The 22,785-nt window shown below is 32.7% G+C and overlaps 1 protein-coding gene and 1 pseudogene across 5 annotated transcripts in view; both read right to left on the bottom strand.

Annotated features, from left to right (window-relative positions):
- Positions 1-4,817: 4,817 nt before the first annotated feature.
- On the bottom strand, positions 4,818-5,570 carry LOC140695843 (26S proteasome regulatory subunit 10B pseudogene; annotated as a pseudogene).
- Positions 5,571-13,216: 7,646 nt separating this feature from the next.
- Positions 13,217-22,785, bottom strand: part of JAK2 (Janus kinase 2) — a 166,831-nt gene continuing 157,262 nt past the window's right edge. For all 5 annotated transcript variants that reach the window (XM_072959482.1, XM_006208142.4, XM_072959483.1 and 2 more), the window contains 6 exons: positions 22,071-22,260; positions 21,338-21,462; positions 20,993-21,165; positions 15,233-15,350; positions 13,638-13,751; positions 13,217-13,378 (listed from right to left, as the gene is read on the bottom strand). In XM_072959482.1, coding sequence (XP_072815583.1) covers positions 13,271-13,378; positions 13,638-13,751; positions 15,233-15,350; positions 20,993-21,165; positions 21,338-21,462; positions 22,071-22,260 — 828 coding nt within the window. In that variant the 3' untranslated portion in view covers positions 13,217-13,270. The remainder of the gene's footprint in view (positions 13,379-13,637; positions 13,752-15,232; positions 15,351-20,992; positions 21,166-21,337; positions 21,463-22,070; positions 22,261-22,785) is intronic.

A 22,785-nucleotide genomic window follows, 5' to 3' on the forward strand; every position in this document is an offset into this window, starting at 1 on the left:
ATGGTTTATTTTCTTAAATGGGCTTGAATGATAAAGCCCCTGACAGTGGTTCAGAAAGTGGTTTTGAATTGGTTTAGGGCAAGGATGGTAGCATAAGGGTTTTATCTTAAATGGATCCTCCAGATGCTTAGCAGTGGCTTGCCTGTTTGCAGTCAGTCCTGCCCAGATAACCACTCTCACTACAGGTAAGTCTTTCCTTTTCTAGAATTTATATAAATGGAGTTATACAGTACATACTCACATGTCTAGCTAATTTCTCTTAGCATGAGGTTTTTGAAATACATCAGTGTTGTTGCATAAATCAGTAAATTTTTTCCTTTTGATATTTGCATAGCATTTCATTGTATTTGGAATAAAGCTGCTATGAATGTTCATGTACAAGTTTTAAAGTGGACATGTTTTTAGTTCTCTTAGGTAAATATGCAGGAGTGGCAATTCTGTGGCATATGGTAAGTATAAATTTAACTTTGTAAAAAATCAAATCGTTTTCCAAAGTGAGCTCCAGTTGCTCCGTTTCACCAACACAATATTATCAGTTTTTTTTTAATTTTAGCTATCCTAATGTGAGTGTTGTGCTATCTCACTGTGGTTTTAATTTGCATTTTCCTGATGACTAATGGAAAGCTTCTTTTCATATGCTTATTGGGCAGTCATTGAAGATTTTGTAGAAATCTTTTGCTTGTTTTTTTTTAAAGAATTATAAGAGCTCTTTATAAATTCTTCATACAAGTCCTCTGTCAGATATGAAGATGCAATATGCAATAATTTTCTCTCATTCTGTCTTGCTTTATCATTTCCTTAAGAGACTGTTTAAAAGAGAAGTTTTTAATTTTGGTGAAGTTCACATTATCAATTTTCTCTTATAGTTGGTGATACTTTGCATTTTATGTCTAACAAATCTTTGCTTTTTCCAAGTTAAGGTATTCTCCCAAGTTTTCTTCTAAAAGCGTTATAATTTTATTATAACATTTATGTTAGGTCTGTGATTCATTTGAGTTCATTTTTGTGTATGGTGAAAATAGAGGCCAGTATTTTCCCCCCAAATGGCTAACCAATAGTTCCATTACATTTATTGTAGACTGTTATTTTAATCTAGTCATCTTGGCACATCTTAACAAAAATCAATTGACATATATATAAGTGGGTTTATTACTGACACTCTGTTCTGTTCCATTAATCTATACATTTGTCTTTATGACAGTATCACACTGTCTTGATTACTATAGCCATACTATTGTGCTGAAATCAGGTACTGTAAGTCCTTCAACCTTTGTCTTCTTTTAAAAATTGTATTGTCTATTTTTGGTCCTTTATTTCCATATAAATTTTAGAACCAGCTTAAGTTTTACCAAATTCTGCTGATTATGATTGATACTACATCGAATCTACAGATCAATTTGGAGAGAAGTGAGTGTTCTGATGCGTGAATATGGTATCTTTTCCATTTTCTGGTCTTAATTTCAGCAATTTTATAGTTTTCAGTGTACAGTTCTTATAAATATCTTGCTAAATGTGTATTTTATTTTTGTTAAGCAGTTTTTAAAATTTTATTTTCTAATTGTTGTTATTATATATAAATAGTAAATTTTCATATTTAGGCCCATGTTCCCTACAATTGTAAATTCACTTATTAGGTCTAGTAGCTTTTTTTTTTTTTTTTGTAGATTGCTTCAGATTTTTCAATGTTAACAGTCGGAACTGTAGATAGAGAAATCTTTTTTTTTCTTCTTTTTCAATATGATGTTTTTTTTTCCCTTTTGCCTTATTGCATTGCTTAGGCCCTCCAGTACAATGTTGACTAGAGAGTAGATATCCTTGCCTTGTTCCAGTCCCAGAAAGCATTCATTGTTTCACTATTAAGTATGATTTAGCTTGTTTTTGTAGATGCATTTTATCAAGTTGTAAAAATTCCCTTTTATTCCCAGTTTTCTGATAGTTTTTGAGTGTTGAATTTTGTTCAGTGCTTTCTCTGTATATATTCAGATGATTATATGGGTTTTCTCCTTTATTATGTTAATATGGTGAATTTCATTGATTTTTTTGAAGGTTAAACCAACTTTGTGTTCCTCAGATAAGGCTCATCCATTATAAATATAAATATATAAAATATATGTATTTATATTATATGCAAATATATATTACCCCTGGGTATTTGCTGCTAGTTAAGGGGGGTTTTTATCAGTGCTCATAAGGAATATTGGTGTATAGTTTTTTCTTGTCTTTGTCTGGTTCTGGTATTAAACTAATGGGGGCCTCATAAAGAAAGTTGGAAAGTGTTGCCTCTTTATTTTCATAGATAATCTGTGTAGGATTGTTATTTCTTAATTGTTTAGCAGAATTTGTGAGTGAAGTTATTTTGGCTTCAAGTTTTTAATTATAAATTCAATTTTAAAATATAGTTCTGTTTAAATTTTTTATGTCTTCTTGAGTCTATTTTGGCACTTCTTTTCTTGAAATAAATTAGTTTACTGTGTTTAAGTTCCTTGGCATAAATATGATATTTCCCTCATTATCCTTTAAATGTCTGTAAGTTCTATGTGATAACACCTCTTTTATTATTGATTTTGGTAATTTGTCTTTTTCTCTTGATAATTATCTGAGATTTATCAATTTAATTGGTATTTTCAAAGTATCAGCTTTTGTCTTCATTGGTATTCTCTACTGATTTTCTTTTTTCTATTTTGCTATACTTCTAGGTTTATTATTTCCTCCTCTTTACTTGAGTTTTATTTCCTTTTTGTTTTCTAGTTTCTGAAGGTACTTATTTTAGACTTTTATTCCTTTTCAACAGAAGAATCTAAAGCTATAAATTTTACTCTTATCACAGCTTCAACTGTTTATGTAGTTCATTTGTATTCATTACATTCAAAGAAAACATTTTCTGTTCTCTCTGATAATTTTTCTTTGACCCATAGGTTGTTTTTAAATTCCCTGTGTTTCACAGCATTTACCAGGTAGCTTTCTTCTATTCATTTGTAATTGAATGATGTTGTTGACAGAATGCTATTTTAGTCTTTTAAAATTTATTGAGCATGTTATATGATCCACTATATGCTTCATTGTGATGATTATTCCATGTGTCCTTGAACAGTATATTCTGCTGTTGTTTAGTGGAGTATTCTATACATGTTAACTAGTTTAAATTGTGTTGTGTTCAGTGTTCTGTGAGTCTTTACTGATTGATCTGTCTTGTTCTGTCAGACAAAAGTGCTGAAATGTCTGTAATCGTGCATTTTCTACTTGTCCTTTTAGGTCATTTATGCTTCATGTACATAAAAATTGTTACTAGGTGTATGTTGTGTCATCTAATGAATTGTTAGTTAGAATATTATGTCTCCCTTTATCACTGGTAATATTCCTGATATTAATATAGCCACTCCAACTTTGGTTAGTATTTCCATCGTATATAATTTTTCTACCCTTTTATTCTAACATATTTCATCTTTATATTTAAAATTAGTTCCTTGTAAACAGCATTAGTTGGTTCTTGCTTTTTCATTGAGTTTGACAGTATATGCCTTTTATTTGGAATGTTTATGTTATTGATTAGTATAATTATCAATATGTTCTGGGTTTAAATCTACACTTCTGCTACTTTTTACGTCTCATGTGATCTCTGTTCCTTTTTCTCGAATTCTATTGGGTTGAAATTTTTTAAAATTCTGTTTTCTTTCTTCTGTTGGTTACTTACCTATGTATCTTGTTTTTAATGTATATATTCTTTTATTGAAGTTTAGTCAGTTTACAATGTGTCAATTGCTGGTGTACAGCATAATGCCTCAGTCATATAGGAACATATATTCATTTTCATATTCTTTTTCACCGTAAGTTACTACAAGTTATTGAATATAGTTCCCTATGCTATACAGTATAAACTTGTTCACCTACTTTATATATAGTAGTTAGTATCTGCATATCTTGAACTCCCAATTTATTCCTTCCCACCCTTTCCCCCATTGGTAATCATAAGTTTGTTTTCTATGTCTGTGAGTCTCTTTCTGTTTTGTAAATAAGTTTGTCTTTTTTTTTTAAGATTCCCCATATAAGTGATACCATATGGTATTTTTCTTTCTCTTTCTGGCTTACTTCACTTAGAATAACAATCTCCAGGTCCATCCATGTTGCTGCAAATGGCCTTGTTTTATATGGCTGAGTAGTATTCCATTATATAAATATACAACAGCTTCTTTATTTTAATTGTAAATTTTGATATTTAGTGACAGCTGTAGGGTTTACAGTATGCTTTTTTATTTATCACAGATTGCCTTCAAATACTATTACTTCAGTGCCATTTAAGACCATTTCAATAGTATAATTCAGTTTCCCCCTCCTGTCTTTTCTGTTGTTTTATATCTTTTACTTCTATATCTACTATAAACCACACATTTTAAATTTTGTTTTCAAGTTATCTTTTTCAATGACTTTTAATGAGATTATTGCTGTTGCATACATTTTCCTCAACTGATTTTTACATTAAGCCAGTATCTGCCATGTGGCCACTAAAACTCTGTAGTCCAGTTTAGGCTCTAGCTTCTTAATATCAGACAATCCTGATGATTGCTTTTGTGAAGTTCTTCTACACTATGAACTCATGATCAGCATGAACTGTAAATATATCTGCTTCAGTGAAAACATTTCTCAGGTCTACTCCATTAAACCCCTCTGAAAGCTTCATGATTGCTTCTAATTTCATCATGCTTGGTAATGGTACCTCCATGGATTTTCAGCGTATCTAATTTTGCTTATAAATATATATATATTTCTATTTTATTAACTCCACTGAAGTCCTCTATACCTATCACCTGAAGTACTTTCAGAAAACCAATATTCATCAGTGGCATCTATTTATTTGTAAAAATGATTCATGGCTGATGATCTCGTGCATAAACATTTCTCTGACTAAATGAGTACTTTCACCAATGTACTTGTCTACAGTAGAGCTAGATACAACATTTATGAAATTGAGGTGCAGCTGGCTAACAACAGCTCTTGCTATTACTGTTTTTCCTATACCTGGTGGTTCATACAACAAAGAGCCTGTTAGATATATTACCCCTACACTGGGATAATTCTACATTTGTAAAAGGTAGTTCTATTACCTCTCTTAATTTGATGATCTGTTCTGATATACCCCAACCTAAGAAAAAGAAGTATTACCTGTGTCCTTATGAAACGTGCTGTAAAATAGTGGATCTTGGCAAATGTCACTGTAATCATATCCAAAGCAGCTCCTGTTCCTGGCTTCAGTTTACATTGTGGGTTGTTACTGTCAGCTTGAAAAAGTATCTTGATCCATTTGTAGCTTTAACAATGAATTTTTCTTCAGTTAATTCCTTTAAGTACTTTATCCACAATCATTCCAGATTTTGGTGATTGTAGGGACTTCAGGTCATTTTCAGATTTTTAATACTGATTGGTAAGTTCTTTTAATTATTCCCTTAATTGTTTAAAACAGCTATTAATTTTCTTATGCTCCAGTACCCTTTTTTGTGATAGTCCTGAAGTTCACTATCTCTGTGGTCTGCCGTGATGAGATGCTATCACTCATAGGGGATGCCAAGAATGGCCATGGCCACTGAGGTGGGGGAGAAGTGGGATGAAGTAGGGGAGCAGCACCAGGAGGAGGGGGTGGATGGCCATGCCCATCCCAATTATCTTTTAAAGAAATCAAAAATAAACCTATTTTCCCTCATGTTCACCATCTGGTACTCTTTATTGTTTTATTACAGAATCAAGTTAACATGTGGTATAATTTTGTCTAAAGAACTTCCTTTTTTTGTAGTAAGCAAATGATGAATTCTCTCAGCTTTTGATTTTCTGAAAAAGTCTTTCTTTTGGAGGATATTCTACATAAGTCTAAGTTAACAGTTTATATTGTGCCTTGGTGTGGCTTTATTGTGTTCATTCTGCTTAGGGTTCATGATCTTCAATTTATGGGCTTATTGTTTGGAATTTAGAAAAATTTCAATCATTTTTTGAATAATTTTAAAATTCTTTTATTCTGGGACTCCAATACACAGATGTTATATTGCCTGACAGTATACCACAGGTCAGCGAGGCTCTGTTTTCTATTTTACTTTTTTTTTTCTCTTTGTGCTTCAGTTTACATAGCTTCTATTGTTGGAACTATCATAAGGCTCACCTCATTTGTTTCCCTTCTCTTAGGGATCTGTCTTGCCTATTGAGTGTCTGAATTTAGGTGTTTCATGGTTTGTCTAACTCTAGTTTATAGGAGAGGGGGAAATCTGGTCCAGGTTATTCCATCATAGTCAAAAGCAGAGTCTCACTTTCATTTGTAAGGAAAAATAGTAACCAAGCCAGACATGAGAGTACCAATAAATTACCAGTCTCAGCTGATAATTTCACTTCAAACTTCAGTGAGAAAATGCTCTCCTGTGTCCACTGCCTAATCTACAACTTTCCTGTACCCCATTTTACCATTTTTCCTCTACTTATAAATGTGGAAGTGTTCCTCATCTGTTAGACTCATTTTTGTCTTGTGTTCTGGATCCCATTAAAAATTTTCCTCCTCTTATAATTCTCTCCCCAATATCATCAGTTTCTCTTTTTCTCTGTAGCCCACCCCACCAGCATATAAACTTCATGTAATATCTCTCAACTAAAAACCAAAGGTCCTCCCTTCACACCCACATTAACCTATCACTTATTTCCCTGCTCCTCTTCATGACAAATACTCTGAAAACAGTAGCTTGTATTTACTGTCTCTACTTCCTTACCAACTTCATAACCATTCCAGTTTGGAAGCTGTCCTCCAGCTATACTGAACTTACCCATCAGTTCACTATAACCAATTGTAATGGTCAGTTCAAGGCACTCCAATTACTTGGTCCTTCAGTAAATAACATTCAACCCAGCTGACCATTCCCTTACTTGAAATGTTTTTCTCTTGCTTTTATGAAACTCCACTCCTTTTTTCCTTACTTCATTGGACTATTCTTTGCCTTTCCTTGCTGAGACTTCACCCTCAATCTAACCTCTGCATGTTAGATTGTCTGAGGTCCTGGTCCTATACTTGCTTCCTTTATCTAACGACACATCCTTAAGTTACCTTTACCATATCCATTATTTTAAATGACTACCTATGTGACATCTCTACTTGGATATCTGGTAGGCATCTCGAATTTAACATATACAAAATGGAATTTTGTCTGTATTCCTCCATCCACCTAGCTGCTTTGTTCTTCTCTCACTCTTCCCATCCAACCCATCAGTAGCATACTTTTCTATTTCTTTCCATTTCTGTCCCCACCTCTCTAGTCCAAGCTACAACATACTTTCAGAGAATGAATGGTGAAGAAACCAGTTTGATAGGATTGGAAAATTATTGAGGAGTCGTGGGAGATAAATGTAGGTTAGGCAGTTTGGGACATGTTCTGGAGGTCTTGTGATGACAGAAGCTTAGTTTAGTGGGGAGCAGAGGGAGTTATCTGTCCTGAGCATAATTCTCCTGAAAAGTGTTATTTTCTCAATAATTTTAAATGTTTACATAACAGTTATGATTATAATGAAAAGACGCTAGTGAAAGGAGTTTGAAATTAATACCAGAAGACAAGTGGAAAAGGTAGTCAAAGGATGGTGTCTTAAAAAAAGAACCAATAAGGCAGCCCTGGCCCAGGCTCCCTTCGTTTTGGTATTAAAATTTGCCTGCCTCTGGTGGGAGTATTGGGTGTTGGACTTTATCCTGTAGGAAGTGAGGAGAAGTGGAAATCTGAGCAGAAAGTGACATGGTTAAAACTGTGCTTTGGGAAGAATGACCTGACAGTAATGTGCAGGACTAATGAGAGAAGGAAGGAAGACCAATTAGGTTATTAAAATAACAATACTCAAGACATGAAATTATAAAGGAGTCCAGAAGAAACTGATGCAGGAGACACTAAGAAGGAAGAGTGGAAGAGTGCAGAAGAGAAAAATAAGAATAAAAGGTTTTACTTGGGTCCTGAGTTCTGATGACTTAAGAGAATTGTGATGTCCTTATTATGACTAAGTATATTAGGAAGGGAGGCTGTTTTGTGGATAAAATGTGGTGAGTTCTGCCTGAAAGTTCTGAACTGATAGCTGTGAACAGTTGTTCTTACATATGGCTTTACTTGGTATAATTCTCTGTATCATTCACCATCATACGAAATAGTTTTGCAACCTTGGTTCTGGGTTAACATTCTCCAGGTTACTGATTTGATTCAAATATATTAAATATCTATTTACTATGTTATGTGCATAATTGATCTGCTTTAGTTTTACTTGCCACTTAATTTTCTATACTTTAAATTTATCAGAAGTAACTTCCTTTTAGAGATGTGCTATTTAAATGTTCTGTTTTTTGCCTAGAATATTCTCAAGTTGTCTTTGTAATGCTTTCTAAAGATGTATCTTAGTCCCTTCTCAACTAAAAACCCCTTGAGGATACATCTGAACATCTTTGTTCACCAACAGTGTTTAACATAGTGCCTCGTTCACTGCAGGCCCTCAAAAATGACTTGTTAGAAGATTATATAAATAAAATTTATGGTTTGTTTGTACAACCTAAGCTCATTTCTTTAAAAATAAGGTAATTTAGCATGTTGTAATATAAAGACCATCAATCAGAGTCAAAACACCTGGGTTGTAGCCTGATTTTGCTCTTGCCTTGGGCAAATTCAGGTGGTCTTTGGACTTAACTTCCTCAGCTATACAATGAATGGTTTCATCTAAATCTCTGATCCTCTTCTCCCACTCCAGTAATCCCCTTTCATGTAGCAAATATTATGGTGACTCTGGAAAATAAGATCCAGTCCAAGCTTTTTTTCCTTAAAGTTCATTTACTTTCAATTTTCTCTCATCATCTAGCAAAAGGCAGTATCATCCCTTACATTGTACCTTCTACAAAGACTTACTTTTCTACATTTTATCAAATTGTTGTGTACTTAAATTCTTTTGTTTGGAGGACAGGAATGTGGTAGTCCAACTAAAAATATATTCAAATAATTTTCACTGGGAACTGAAATTATTTTGTTATCTTGCCACCTGGGAAACATAACCACAGATCACTGAAAAAACTTACATAGTTTATTGCTGCTTTATATGTGTGCTGCCAAAAGGCAGCATAGTGAAGTGGTTATGAACTCTGGCATTGGAGTCAGACTGCCTAAATTCAAAATTTCAGCATCTCTTCTTTCTAAATGTGGGACTTGGAAATTTATTGTATCTTGCTAAACTTCAATGTCTACATACTTAAAATGAGAAAAATAATAGTATCTACTTCATAGAGTTGTATGGATAAAATGAGATGATCCACATAAGAGAATAGTACCCCTACCCAAAGTAGTCTACATATTTACAACCCTATCAAAATCCCAATGATTTTTTTTTTGCAGAAACAGTAAAACCTACCCTAAAACTCATATGGAATTTCAAGAGACACCAAATAGCCGAAACAATATTTAAAAAGAACAAAGTTGGAGGTCTCACACTTCCTGATTTCAAACTTACTACACAAGCTATAGTAATCAAAATGGTGTGGTACTGGCATAAAGACAAACAGACTAATGGCATAAAATAGAGAGCTCAGAAATAAACTAATGTTTACAGCCAAATGATTTTCAACAAAAGGTGCCCCAAGATCATTAAATGGGAAAGGGACACTCTTTCAACAAATAGTACCTGGAGAACTAAATATTTACATGTTAAAAAAATGGGTCCTTACCCTAAAACTATTCAGAAAAATTAACTAAAAAATACATCAAAGACCAAAATGTTAAAACTATAAAACATTTAGAAGGAAACGTTGGGAAAAAGCTTCATGACACTGGATTTGGCAATGATTTTTTTGGATATGACACCAAAAGTAAAAATAGATACTTGGAATATATCAAAATTAAAAACTTTTGTGCATCACATGACACAATCAACAGAGTATCTATGCAAGGAAAAGCCTTATAATGGAAAATGATCATTAACAACTTTTAAAAACACATTAACTATGATTAGTGTTTCAGTTGGAGATAGAGGCTTTCCTTATAGATCTGTAAAACTGAAAAAGAACAATGTTTACAGCCTGCACTAACTCAGCAATGCCATAAGCACAATAGAAATTAATTTCTTAACCTAAAGAATATGTTGTAATGAAGTATAACAAAACTGGTAATTTATAAAATATTTTGGTATTTAGGTGTATAATGTGCATTTCACTAAGAATGAGATTCATGTGAAAAGTTAAAGGCTATATAGTATGTATACTATGTGAATTTGATTAATGTGGAAGTGTTAAAATTCTCTTCTCTCACTGTCATTCTGAAATGTCTCTAATGTTACTGTCAGCATCATAAAACACTTAGCAGCTAGTTATGCTGAAATTAAGTACAACCAACACAGATCTGGGAGTCAACATCAAGTATTTTCTGATATTCATACTGGGATTTTTTTTCTTAAATAAAATGAAGATTATCTCATATAACCTAGTCTTTTGTTTGGATAATCCTATTGACTTATACTTACTGTTATTATTTATTCTAATATAGCAGATCAAGGATAATCAGCAAGTTGTACTGGAAAATTAAAAACTTTCATTAGAAATAATTTAACTACCAGACCTAGGGTGGATACAGCAGTGTTCATTAAGAGCACACAGCAGTTGACAGCAATCTTAGGAAGCATTTCTTTAAAACTGAAAGGTAAGTTTACTTCATAAAAGTCTTTTTCTGCATATCCCCAAACCAGTGTGTTAACCTCAGTTCCTTGGTTAGGTGACAGTACAAAAGAAAGTAACTTCTGAGTATTTATTACATCAGTATTTCAATTTTGTGGGAACATGCTAAAGGCACAGTGAAGAAAATAATACAGTTTCAGTCTGACCACATCATGCCATCCCCTTGGAGAATGGCTCCCAGATATAGAACTATAGGTAGTTTCTAATGTCTACTCCATAATAAACTGTTTAAATAAAATTTAAATATCGGAAGTTATAGTTGTGATAAAAATTTCACTTGACTTTAAGTCAAAAATCTTGGGTTGTAAGAAAGCAGTCTTCCACAGCAAATTATAGTGCTACTGGCAGCATATATATAAATAATATGAAAAAAGACTGTTTCCTAAAGCAGGTAACCATGGATATAGGGAATTGTTTATATAAAGATTGTATAACTTAATACACTGAAATATTTACAGAATAACAGAACTCTAAGAAAATCTTCACCCTCATTTCTGAATATTAATTGGAAGAAACATTTTGGCATTAACTGGTACAAGAATTACTTACCTGTGTTTTGTGCAGAATCAACTAAACAGCTGCAGGGTTAATTTTCTTTTAGGTATGGTCAGAATCAAAATTTAAAGCATCACAAATCTTCAACGAATAACAGTTCTCTTGGAAACTTAGAATTTTACAATAAAGTCATCCTGTTCTAAAAACTTAAGATGTTTATGCGGGACTTTTCTCCTAAAACTAAAAAGTGTAACATTAAAGCTTTATAAAAAGAAACCCAGTTAACATCTTTGTTTTTATAAACAAATAAAATGTTATTGACTTTTAAGAATCTAGTTTTAAGTTTTAGTACAAAAATCTGAACTCAAGAATAGTATATGATATGCTACTTTTGACTTGAAAAGTAACAGAATATCAGATCTCTAAAAATGCATCACAGGTACAGATCCTTGAGGGGTCTTTATAGGTTAGAAAAATTATAATCAACTTTCATCAAAATATTTACTAGAAATCTTTAAAAATATATTATCATTTTAGATGATTTGTGCATTTGGTAACTACTAAAATGCTTTAAAGATAATATAAAAAGCATTTCTCTCCTTTCCTTCCTTCCAACCAAAAAATTTCAAACTTTATGTGTGAGGCATTTTTTTTCTTACATAATATGTTAAAACCAGCTCCAAAAAACTAGATAATCAAAAGTCTTAAGGTTAAAAAAATAGCATATGGCGCTGAAGATAAAGTAAGAAACTATTTTCTTTTTAACCAAAATACCAGGAATTCTGAACTTTGTATAAATAACACACACAAAAAAACCCCCCGCCATATTTGAAGTGTGGTGTCTAAAATGGAGTAGCACTAAAACGACGACAACAAACCTTTGTACTTAATTGAAAAATACTCATTTTTCTTCAATACATACATTATGAATTTTCTACTGGCATTCTTGAATAAAATTAACACACATACTTATTTTTAAACCAATTTACTCTCATCTCTCTCTTGTATATAAGAATCTAACAAAAAATAATCTCTGCCATGACTGCAGTAGTTCTCTGAAATCCCTAAAATACACATTCTTTTGACAAAAAATTCCTAACCCACTATGCACCTTAGTGTATACATTTGAAAAATGATCTAATTTATGCTTACATTGAATGCATGCCCACAGATCCCAGGGATTGAAGAATCTTACTGGCAGCCATCAGCTCAAGGGATGACAATATTCCTGGCATTCATAATCTCAAAAGTTTTAAAGAAAACTATGCACTGTAGTCTTAGAAAAATTTGGATATAGTTCTATTTAAAAAACATACTCATCACAAACAGCTACAAGGGAGACAAATAAGAAAATAGATTGGGTTATATCTTTGTAAACTTGTTCCATTTCAAAATGTATTCTTTAGGGTCAGGGAAATAATCTATAGAAATAAAATTAAACATTTGTTCCCTTTGCTTTGAAAAATATTTACAGTACATAAAACAACATGCTAGAAGTATATACCTGCTTATATTGCTGGCCTGTGATACAGATGAACAAGGACACAAAGGTGCTTAATTATCTGAGCATCTTAAATTTGTATATAGGGAAGTTATTATAGATCGACTATGGAAAAATTAGAAAACATTACTATGAACACCAGCCCTTGTGTAAAACATGACACAAGATGCCAAGATGTTACACATTCACTGTGGTAAAAACTGTACATACATACTCTGTGCATCTGAAATATTTACATTACAATTTTTCCATCTCTCATCATTCTGAGTTGAAAATAGTCTATTTGTCCTTTGCCAAAGAAAGGTGATGTTAACTGATTACATTCACAAAACTTCTTGTTTTTTTTTTTTTTTACAAAATTCTTTGCTAACAACTTCTCATCAATGTCTTTGGCTGGTATTCTCATGAAGAAAAACTCACTCAACTTTGAAAGTTTTGAGCAGATGTTTCCATACCTTTGCTGGCTGGCATTATGATATATATAATAATGATATATGTAATAATAGACCACAGCAGTGTGAAATACGAAACTTTGTAAGTCTATTTTGGTCTCAGAGTGAAGTTCATTTCTTTCATCCAGCCATGTTGTCCCTTATTTGATCAACTCGAAAAGCTAGATCTCTGAAAGAGGGGCGCTGATTTACATTATTGTTCCAGCATTCTGTCATGATTACGTAAATCTGTAAAAGAGAAAATAAACCAAAATTACGATGAACACGAAGTGCCATCTTTTTATTGGTGAATACATGAATTTGGAACTAACTCCCACTAAATTTTCCTATGTAGGCATGTGCCATGGCTATGTCTAGATCCACAGTCATGATTATGCTCTTTATCTAATAAAAGCTCAGCAAATTAAATCGCATAAACTGACCTGAAATCCTTGGATAAAAAGAGAAAGAAAATACATGATTCCTGTGGATAAAAAAATTTTGTTACCTCGTCTGGGCATCCATCTGGTCTTGGTAATCTTCCATTATTCTTCAGAAGTTCTATCAAATGAAACACAATCATCTGTCCTTGTTTGTCATTGCCAATCATACGCATAAATTCCTGAAACACAAACCCACTTTTCAATGACACATTTTTGGGACCTTTAATTTGAAGAATTCTTTCTCAACTTCTTCCAGTAAATGGGAAAAATTCTGTATATGTATGTTTCCTTATATGTTTGAAACTTTTTAAAAACAGACTTTTAACTTTAAAAACTTCCTTTTCAGTCATATTTCAGAAGAATATTAAATGTGGAACCTCTATAACACAATTTCCATAACTGTAATACACTCAACACAAATTCCCTGAGAAGGGCTCAAAACAAGTGAACTAAAAAATATATTTACTTTGTCTTAACACATCATATTACATCTCAGCTGAAATAAAAAGTTGAATGTAAAAGAAGACATAATAAAAAGAAACTGCAGAATGAATACTTAAGCATAAATGCAATGGAGAGAAAACATACATATGTTTAATATCCATAAAACTAAAGTCTGAACCATGAGCTAGAGAAATATTTGCAATGAACACATCATTTATTTAAATATAGAGAGCTCTTATATATGGTAAGAAAATATAAAAATGAGCAAAGGAAACAATGCCCACACACATACTCACCCTAAATACCCAATAAATATATAAATGATACTGATAGCAGAAATGCAAATTAAAATCAAATAGATGTAATTTCTCTCCTGTCAACTTGGCAAAACTGCAAATGATAAAATATAAAGCCCTATGCACGGCCACTGAGAGTGTAATCTAGTACAGCTTTCCTGGAAAACATTTTGAAATAATCAAAATCCTTAAAGGATGTTAAAAAGCATTCATAACCTTTCACCTATAATTATACTTTTACTCTAAGGTCATAACAAGAGATAAATATGTATAAGGATGTCTACTATGTTCAATGAAGTGTTACTTAAGAGACTGAAAAATGATTGTCCAGCAATTATATCCTTATGATAAAGAAAGCTACCAAGAATTAACAAGTCATATTTGCAGTATTTACCAATATAGGAAAATATCATGCTATAATAGTGAAAAAGCAGGATAGCAAACTGTACAGTATGACCTTTTATTTTATAAAAGAAATCTTTTTAATAAAATTTCACTTTTACATATAAAATTAAATGAAGCCTGGAAGAAAACATACCACAATGTAAAGTGGTAGCTGAATTAGAGATTATTTTTATTTTCTTTCTCATGCTTTCCCATGTTAAAAAAAAAACAAAACTACAAGCAGAAAAAAATATTACTTTAAAAGGTTTAACTTTTGCAATAATTCCTAGAATGGATGAGTTTATTGGACTTAATAAAAATAGTATTAAGAGAATATATTAAATAGTACTCAAATGCCCACTTTTTAAAAAATTCAAGGTAATTTAATTAATAAATTTAGGGTTAATTTGTTGGATGCTGTCTGACAAATAAGCAATAGGAGGCCCTAAAATAACCCTAAGCTTACTATTATTCTTTGGAAAAAGCTCTTCTCGTGTTAAAAAAAAAAAATGAAAGTAAGTAAAAAACAAACTGACCGCTGGTGGGCTTTTACTTTTCTCAATATATGTGAAAAGTTCATACAGAACCACTCCAAAGCTCCAAACATCTGAAGCCACAGAAAACTTGCTCTCTGTCAGTGATTCTGGTGCATACCTGTAATATATTTAAAAGACAGTTACTTGATGTGCAAATTCTTGATTTTACCTGCAAATCACTGGATTAAAAAAAACCAAGGTGTAGAGAAAAGATTTAACATAATAGGCCTGAGGCTGCTATCCTCAAAAAGGTCTGTTTGCCATGCTGACACTTGACTGGTACCTGGGAACTCAAGATTTCAGTCGGGTTTCTACAATTCCCTAAATGATGAAAGTGGCTCACTGTACCTACACTGCTTCTGCAAAAAATATGGTTTATGCTGAACACCTGCTTTCCTTCTGAGAGTCTGGAATTTGGGTAAGTGCCAGGCAGAGGACACCCGTGTGACCAGTCTCAATAAAAACCGTTAGCACCGAGTCTCTAACAAGCTTCCTTAGTAGGTGACATTTCACACATACAGTCACAATTTACTTCTGGGGGAATTAAGTGTGTCCCATACAACTTTACTGGGAGAGGACACTTGGAAGCTTGTGTTTGGTTTCCTCCACGCTTTGCCCCAGATGCCTTTTCCCTTTGCTGATTTTGCTTTGTATCCTTTCCCTGTCATGAGTCACAGCCACAAATACAATGGTATGCTGATTCCTAAGAGTCCTCCTAGTGAATCAGCAAACCTGAGGGTGGTCTTGGGAACCTCCAACATACAAAGATAACTAAAATTCAAAAAATTTAATTTTTGTCTCAGTAATAGCAGGGTAACACCAGAGTTAAATGCAAAGTATCTTCTAAGAACTGAAAAATAACCTGCTCTTTCCAAGTTAAGCTTAAAATGAATCCAAATAAGTATCCTAGAGGAAAAAGTGGCTTTTAAACTGGAAGTAAGACTTGAAACTATTAACATATAAAAGAAATAACCTGTTAATCTGAAAGGAGGTGATTATAAGAGGGAGCACAGAAAATAGAAAGTCATGGGAAAATGATGTCATCATCTACTGAAGCTATCAACATTAACCAAGGGAGAACTTTGGCCAATGGATTATGAATAACATGATTACATTGCTAAATTCATCCTTGTTATAGAGGATGGTGAAAAAGATCTGTTTTAGACTGAGATTTAAAATATGAATTACATAAATTTAATCTCTCCTTCAAAATCCAATTTAACGTTCCTCACTTACAAAAATCTTTCTCTGACTACTTAAAGTCTTAATGATCTCATGCTACTGAATTTCCCAAGTATTTATATAGTCTATACCACACAATTAACCAATCTTCTTGCTTTGGCTTTCACAAAAGCACTCTTTGGTAATTTCCCCCTTCATCTCCAAGTCTATTTTTCTCTTTCCCATCACTTATAGAAGAATAAATAGAAAGAAAAAAAGAAGAAATTTCTCAGTGTTGAGAATGGGGGAAAAGACTCTCTTCTTAGAGCATTTACTTTAGAAAACTTAACAATTGTAAATTCTCTGTCTCTTTGAAATGTATGTAAATCTTCCTAAAAGTTTGTTTATTAAAAGCCTCTTGCCAGATTTACCACGAGAATATCTTTCTCAAGAACCTGGGGACCACCTCTTTGGAATGTAATCATCAAGGAAGACTGTGCCCCTACTGCTCAGTTTTGATGGGAGGGCAGGAGCCTAACTTGCAGGTGCTTCCTTCAAGTTGCTAAACTATCTAACGATATGAGAAGCTTTTTTTTTTCCCCCTTTGGATAAAGCCAATTAACTAACACAGATGGTCACTCAAATTACTAAGTGAATTTAGGTTGAAATATTTGTGACAGATGATGCTGTCAAGTTCTCCTACTTGAGAATTAGTTAGTTTATCTTGAGAACATGTATGTAATGGGTTGAATCTGCTTGGCCATATAAAAGGGTGAGATTTATTTCAGTTTTTGCAATCTCTTAGCAGAGTGCTTGTGATGCACATTATTTTCTGGATTAACGCTTATTATTATTATTCTCCATCTTCTAAATTTGTGTTTCCCCAAAGGTTCCATCATCAGATCTCTTCCTCTCTTGTCAAAAACTTTCCCTTAGGTAGTATCATTCACTTATATGATAAAGTCCCCGAAATTTATAATCCTATCTTTGGCCTTTCTTTTCTATCTCAGACCTACTGAACATTTCCGTATTAAAGTCCCATAGGCAAAAAGAAAAACTCCACACCTACCTCGCCAACACTTGCTGATTATTTTACTTTCTCTATGCAATGAATGGCCTAACAGTCTAACTCCCCAAACTGGAAATCATAAGAATTACTTCTGACTCATCTTTCACTCTCCAATATCTAATGAGCCACTATGTCCCTTTAAAGTATGTATTAGAAATGTCTCAAATCAACCTCCTAACCCAATACCACTGTTACAGTCTTAGGTCAGATCCTTATCTCATGACTAATACACAGATGTCTTCAAACCAGGTGAAAAGTAGCCAGGGGATATACAAAGATTTTCTAAGGGGCTCTACAGCAAGAACAGTATAAAGATACTCCATGAGTCCAAAACCTTGCTTCAACAATTAAAAAAAATACATTAGCAGAAGCATTTTCCCTTAGTTCTTAATAACAACCCCTAGAACATGCTATTAACTAAAACAAAGACCACATTTGAACAACAAATACAGGTGACAAAGATTCTTTTAAATGAAACTATTTTTTAAAAGACACGATGGCTAAATCCTATGGATAAAAATTACATGTGACTTTTTCAGACTTTAGATTTAATGTACATTATTCAATAAGTTAGCTAAAAATCTATTTTATCAACTCATATTCTGAAATATATATACAAAAATTAACCTCATTTCATTATATAAAACATTTAATATTACTTGCTAATATAAAAATAAAACTATATGCCAACTCTCCATCTGATGGTTGTTAGCAGCATATAGCTTTCTTTTTCCTTAAATACATAAGAAAATTCTGTTCATGATGAAAATGATGTTATTTCTGATTTTTATGCACGCTTCTTATTAGTGATTCCCCAAAGTCAAGCATCAGAGTTCAATACGTACTTCTCCCCTAAAACATTTACTGAAGGAATACCAGGCCATTTACCATATGCCTTACTTCATAAATTATAATCTTAGCTATACTTTATTCTGTATTATTTATTGGAAATTAAGTAATGAGAAGGGATTTATCTTATTTTTATAACTTAATTATAAAAATTATACTAGATATTTATCATCTTAAGCTTATCCTGACTGCCCCTGTGATTAAACTTACCAGATATGCAGGGAGAAATATACGGTCCAAACCTTATATAATTTGGGGGATTTCTTTATGACAAAGAATATAAAATTAGGAATATGAAAGTGATATTTAAAATGTAAAAAGAAGAAATCTTGGAAGGAAGGCACTCTGGTGAATGTGCTCTGTTAGCTCCATTATAAATATGCATCAGCACATGTGTTTTACAATGTATATATATTTTTAAATAATATTTCATGATATACTTACTTGAATTGCAAAATGAAGTAAGACTTTTTCTGCTGGAAATTAAGCGTAATGTGTTTATGAGGACTGGCACTGCCAAACAAGCTGTATAAAGGACATTCCTCATTATGTGACTCAATCTTTGAGGCAGCGCAAAGGTTTGCCATATTTAAATCATGCATTTAAAACATGAAGAGATGTTATCTTAAAATATTGTATTGAAATATTTTAATGCACATATATGAACAAAGGGTTTCAAAAGCAATGACCTAGATTCCTGCAAAATTTGCCTAACTAGTTTCCTCTCTGCTTGTTAGCCTCTCCTGAATACAATGTCCCTCTATACATCTAGTTCTCAAAACTTTTGGTCTGAGGCTCCTACACACTCTTACAAATGACTGAAATGCCCCCAAAGCTTTTGTTTATGTTGGTTATATGTACCAATATTTAACATATTAGATAATAAAAACTCAAGAAATGTAAAAGCATTATTTCACTAAAAATAACAAACCCAGTAATGTTAACATAAATAACATTTTTATAAAAAATAACTATTTTCCAAAACAAAAAATTTTGAGAAGACCATTGTATTTTACATTTTTGCAAGTTTCTTTAATGATAGTTTAATAAAAGACATAACTTTTTGTTTTTAAAAATTATTTTTCTATGTTTTTTGAAGGTTACACTCCATTTACAGTTATTACAAAATATTGGCTCTATTCCCCATGTAGTACAATACATCCTTGCAGCCTATCTTATACCCAATAGTTTGTACGTCCCACTCTCCCACCCCTATTGTGCCCCTCCCACCCCACTGGCAACCACTGGTTTGTTCTCTGTATCTGTGAGTCTGCTTCTTTTTTGTTATATTCACTAGTTTATTGTATTTTATTAGATTCCACATATAAGTGATATCATACAGTATTTGTCTTTCTCTGTCTGACTTAATTCATTTACCATAAAGCCCTCCAAGTCCATCCACGTTGCTGCAAATGGCAAAATTTCATTCTTTTTTAATAGCTGAGTAGTATTCCATTGTGTATGTATATGTATTTATATGAATGTATATGTATATATACACACCACATCTCCTTTATCCATTCATCTGTTGACGGACACAGGTTGTAGAAGACAAATTTTAGAGCCTATGGAAAATTCCACTCTTTGCTCATGAAAAATGAGTGAAAAAGGCAAATGACATCTTAGAATTGTTATGAAAATACTTCTGACCTCACACTCCCTAAAAGAAGGTATCAGAGCCCCCCACACTTTGAAAACTGCTATTCTCCACCACAAGTAAAGCTATTTTCCTAAAACATGAATCTCACCATGTTATTCTCCTGGATAAAGCCTCCAATTTTCCACCTACACACTGTCTAATTAATAAAATCTAAACTCATTAACATGGCACACAGGACTTTGTAGCCCCAGTTACTCCTTGTTTGTTCTGTGGTATTACCATTCACTCATAACCCCTCTGATCTCTTGTTCTTGTCATCCTCCTCATGGAATGCTCTTTCCCTTTTCTGTCACTGATAAAATAAATTGAAGAAGGCACAATTAAATAAGAAGGTATTCTATGCTCATGGATTGAAAGGATTAATATTGTTAAAATGTCCATACTACTCAAAGCAATCTACAGATTTAATGTAATTCTTACCAAAATTCCAATGGCATTTTACACAGAACTAGAACAAATTCTAAAATCTGTACTAAACTACAAGAAATACTTTGAGAAAGAGAACAACCTTGAGAAAAAACAACAAACCTCGAGGTATCATGCTCCCTGATTTTAAGCTATACTGCAGAGCTATAATAATCAGAACAGGTTAGTACTGGCACAAAAATAGATACTCAGATCACTGGAACAGAACTGAGAGCCCAGAAATAAATCCACCCATATATAGACAATTAACTAACAACAATGGAACAAAGAACCTACAAAGGAGAAAGGAAGTCTCTTCAATAAATGGTATTGGGAAAACTGGACAGACACATGCAAGAATGAAATTAGACCACTATCTTACACCATATACAAAAATTAACTCAAAATAGATTAACCACTTGAATGTATGATCTAAAGCCATAAAAGTTCCTAGAGGAAATCACACAAAGTAACTTCAATGATTACTGTTATTATAAATATATAAATGACAATCTAGTAGTAATAAGTAGTAAAAATAAAAAATAAAAAAGTCATAAAAATAAAGTTTGAAGTTTGTGCTCTAAAACTTCATTTTATTGTACTAAAATATACTCACCAGAATATAGGACTTTCACCAGGTTCTTTCACCTTGTAGTATTCTTTGTCTTGTGGCAAGACTTTGGTTAAACCAAAATCTCCTATTTTAACTCTGTTTTCATTCTCCACCAATATATTCCTTGTTGCCAGATCCCTGTGGATATACCTTTTTGTACCAAGATACTCCATGCCCTATGGATAAAAATAATATTTTTCTTTCAGCTAGCTTTATGAACATAAATAATTCAAGTGGTCTTATGTCTATCCACTCCCTTCATTATCTAAAAAGAACTCTAAAGGATTTCTTAACAATTATTTCAACATGCTCTCTTCATCTACAACAAATAACCAGGATATTAGGTACCTTGCATATCTGAGATGTGTACTGCAGAAGTTTTTTATGATCTATCCGTTCTTTATGTTTTTGGAGATAGTCTCGTAAACTTCCATATGGTAAATATTCCATAATTAATCTTAGATTACGCCGGCCTATTAAGCAAACAAATGAGAATATAATGTTTCACTTTGCCATATTTTGTTGATTAAATATTAGAAAACAACCATAGAGAAATGTCTTAAAGATATACAAAATCTGAGTCTAAAATGACAAAACCTGATTATAAAGGTGATGTAGTAGTTAAGAGCAGACTCTTTCAAGCAGTAAGTTCTAAAAGAATCTTCAAAAATAGTTACGTTTTAGTCTTATCTAATCCTTAAGCAAACCAGAATAAGCTAATGAGAAGACTTCCTTTTTCCTCATCTATACTGAAAAAGCATCTAATTTAAAAATAATATTCGCATAGAAAATATGAGCAAAGACAATTTGTTTCTTTAGAAATGATATTCCCTTGGGTAAGCTTAAGCAAGGAAAGTAACCACCATCCTCAGTGAAGAGAATAATTAACCAAGTAGCCAAGGACTTCCTGTAGTTATACCTTACTACCATAAAGTAAAATCTCCAATCATACAGAATGCTTCTTTCTCTGGGCACTGGAATATTCTAAGTCTAGATCTTAAGGCATCATATGTTTGTTTCTATTACTCAGGATGCCAAAGACATACTGTGATTTCAAAATAGGTTTCAAAGGGCAACCTACCAGCACTGTAGCACACTCCCTTGTACTTTACAATGTTGTCATGCTGCAAGGATTTAAGGATTTCAATTTCCCTTTCAAAGTCTCTCAGGTGCTCTTCAGTACTGTGCTGGAGCTTTTTAACAGCTACCACCTCCCCAGTATTGTCTTGTAGAGGGTCATACCGGCACATCTCCACACTCCCAAAATTACCCTAAACAACACATCACATTAAGACAGAAATCTCAAGTTTTGTAGATAAATTATTAATAAATTCTAATTACACAGGCAATTTTCAGTAGCTAGAATTAGTAGATGTATTTCTAAACTCACATTAGACAACTTTCAGAACTAGAAAAGGAAATAATATTGCAATAGGTGAGTAGTAAACCTATATATTTAATTTCTTCAAAAGGAATTACAGGCTGAAATACAAACAACTTCAAAAAAGCATTTAAACAAATCATAAACATTAACTTTTAAGATAAGGCAAGGGACATACCAGGGGATTTCTAAATTTCTATTTCTAACTTCCAGGAAGAACTGTGCTGCTTCACAATATACCCTTTGATACCACTGCAGTGAGCTGTACGGAATAAGGGTCCTTTATAGACTGAATGTCCATGCCCCCTCCCTCAATTCATATGATAAAGCTCTAACCCCCAACATGAGCCTATTTGGAGACAGAACCTGTGAAGAGGTCATAAAGGTTAAATGAGGTCATAAGGGTAAGAGTTTA

The sequence above is a fragment of the Vicugna pacos genome, chromosome 4 (assembly GCF_048564905.1).
Source record: "Vicugna pacos chromosome 4, VicPac4, whole genome shotgun sequence".
Taxonomy (NCBI): Eukaryota; Metazoa; Chordata; class Mammalia; order Artiodactyla; family Camelidae; genus Vicugna; species Vicugna pacos.